This window comes from Triticum dicoccoides, chromosome 4B (genome assembly GCF_002162155.2).
Source record: "Triticum dicoccoides isolate Atlit2015 ecotype Zavitan chromosome 4B, WEW_v2.0, whole genome shotgun sequence".
Classification (NCBI taxonomy): domain Eukaryota; kingdom Viridiplantae; phylum Streptophyta; class Magnoliopsida; order Poales; family Poaceae; genus Triticum; species Triticum dicoccoides.
In genome coordinates this window covers 635,642,026-635,644,849 of record NC_041387.1, presented here as the reverse complement: position 1 = coordinate 635,644,849, position 2,824 = coordinate 635,642,026, and the positions used below count along the sequence as shown (strand labels likewise).

At 58.3% G+C, this 2,824-nt stretch overlaps 1 protein-coding gene across 1 annotated transcript; it reads left to right on the top strand.

Moving 5' to 3' along the window:
- Positions 1–523: 523 nt before the first annotated feature.
- On the top strand, positions 524–2,397 carry LOC119291936 (probable inorganic phosphate transporter 1-7). The gene has a single exon (XM_037570748.1). It carries the CDS (start codon positions 638–640, stop codon positions 2,222–2,224), a length of 1,587 nt encoding a protein of 528 aa, XP_037426645.1. The 5' UTR covers positions 524–637; the 3' UTR covers positions 2,225–2,397.
- The last annotated feature ends 427 nt before the right edge of the window (positions 2,398–2,824 follow it).

Here is a 2,824-nt window from a genome sequence, read left to right as displayed (position 1 = left end):
CGCGCGCCCGCCTCGCCACACTGCCCTCCCCTCAACCTCCCCTCACCACCAGTCTTTTGCCGCCCATGGCAACCCCTCTAGCCCCGGCCTCGCCGGTTTTCTATCCGGCGAATCTGCACCATTGCCCCCACCCTAAACCCTAAGTATAGATACCGGGGCAGCCTGCCCAACAAGCTTCTTCCTCCCCTCCGACGAGTTTCTTCCTCCCCTCCGACTATTTCATCAACCAAAATTGATTCACCCCAAATTCGAAATTCAGGTGATTGAATGTACCTATTGTGGCAGACAAAACAAGAATGTGCCCCCCGCATGCGCGCAAAAGAGCTTCGCTACGCACGGGAAACTCTGAGCCCATCCATGTTTTTTCTCTACAAAGAAGAGAATTTATTTTTGCGGGAGAGAAGAGAACCGTTAAACAGGGAGAAGTAGTTGGTCTCGAAGGAACGAAGGACCAGGAGCCCCGAATATGCCCACCTCTCCGTATATACATGGCTGACAGACACCTGTGCCTTCTCCCTCAGTTCACTCCCATCCTAAACCTCAACAAACCTTCCACCGCGCCGGATCGCACCACCACTTTTTTTCGCCGCCTGCCGGAACGCACGCATAGAGAGAGGTTGGCGCGCGCGCGGTGGCAATGGCGGGCGACCAGGTGCACGTGCTCTCGGCGCTGGACGGCGCCAAGACGCAGTGGTACCACTTCACGGCCATCATCGTCGCCGGCATGGGCTTCTTCACCGACGCCTACGACCTCTTCTGCATCTCCCTCGTCACCAAGCTCATCGGCCGCATCTACTACACCGTCCCGGGCTCGCCCCGCCCGGGCAGCCTCCCGCCGACCGTCTCCGCGGTCGTCAACGGCGTGGCGTTCGTCGGCACGCTCTCCGGCCAGCTCTTCTTCGGCTGGCTGGGTGACAAGGTTGGCCGGAAGAGCGTGTACGGCATGACGCTGATGCTCATGATCCTCTGCTCTGTCGCGTCGGGGCTCTCGTTCGGCAACACGCCCACGAGCGTCATGGCCACGCTCTGCTTCTTCAGGTTCTGGCTCGGCTTCGGGATCGGCGGCGACTACCCGCTCTCCGCCACCATCATGTCCGAGTACGCCAACAAGCGGACGCGCGGGGCGTTCATCGCCGCCGTCTTCGCGATGCAGGGGTTTGGCATCCTCGCTGGCGGCGGCGTGGCGATCGGGATCACGGCGCTGTTCAGGGACCTGTTCCCGGCGCCGCCGTACGCGGCGGACCCCGCGGCGTCCACCCCGGCGCAGGCGGACTACGTGTGGCGCATCGTCCTCATGCTCGGCGCGCTCCCCGCCGCGCTCACCTTCTACTGGCGGATGAAGATGCCCGAGACGGCGCGGTACACGGCGCTCATCGCCAAGAACGCCGAGCGCGCCGCGGCCGACATGTCCAAGGTGCTCCAGGTGGAGATCACCAAGGAGCAGGCCGGTGATCTGGAGACCGTGATTACCATCAAGTCCCACACGCCGCTGCCGTCGTTCGGCCTCTTCTCCGGGGAGTTCGTGCGCCGGCACGGGCTCCACCTCGTCGGCACCGCGTCGACGTGGCTCCTCCTGGACATCGCCTACTACTCGCAGAACCTGTTCCAGAAGGACATCTTCAGCGCGATCGGATGGATCCCGCCGGCGCCGACGATGAGCGCGCTGGACGAGCTGTTCCACATCGCGAGGGCCCAGATCCTGATCGCCCTCTGCGGCACCGTGCCGGGCTACTGGTTCACCGTCGCCTTCATCGACTCCATCGGCCGCTTCAAGATCCAGCTCATGGGCTTCTTCATGATGACTGCCTTCATGGTCGGCCTCGCCGTGCCCTACGACTACTGGACGGGCCAGGGCCACCAGGCCGGCTTCGTCGTCATGTACGCGCTCACCTTCTTCTTCGCCAACTTCGGCCCCAACGCCACCACCTTCATCGTCCCCGCCGAGATCTACCCCGCGAGGCTCCGCGCGACGTGCCACGGGATATCGGCCGCCTCGGGGAAGGTGGGCGCCATCATCGGCTCCTTCGGGTTCTTGTACCTCGCCCAGAGCCCCGACCCGGCCAAGACCGCCCATGGATACCACCCCGGCATCGGCGTGCGCTACTCGCTCCTCGTGCTCGCTGGGTGCAGCTTGATGGGCTTCCTGCTCACCTTCCTCGTTCCCGAGCCCAAGGGCAAGTCCTTGGAGGAGATGTCACGTGAGACCGAGCCCGACCACTGCTAGGTAGTCTATCTACTCCTAGATGACTGTCGGTGAACACTGCATTCAGTTTTGGCAATTAGGGGATGGCGACATGGTGAAATAATCGTCAGAATTATTTTAAGAAGTAGATGTTCTTCTTTCTCTGTATCGTAGTACGGTTGAATAGGATAAATAACATTTTATTTGACCCATCATTGAGGTTTGGGGGATTTTTGCCCACACCCCCACCCATCACCAGCAACACTAAAATTTAGGACGACTATTCCAATGTGTTTCTTAGCAAGTTTATTTCTCAGAGTATAAACGTGTAACCAGAGAAGTGGTTTGAGGGAAGACGCCTCACAACATGGGCGATCGGCTCATATATATATATGACTCGGTTACAAAGGCTTGGAAGCCAAGAAACAATCTAAATGTATCAACAACAGATCGGGAAGATACGGTATGTACAATACGTTTTCATCTATACAAGATCTACATACGTTAACACAGAACCCTCGTTGTGTGTTACAATACTACAATTATGGAGATATGATTTAAGCACATCAAGGATAAAATAGACATCCCCGCAAAAAAAAGGATAAAATAAACATGCAAACCAGGTGAGCTGCCCTCGAAACC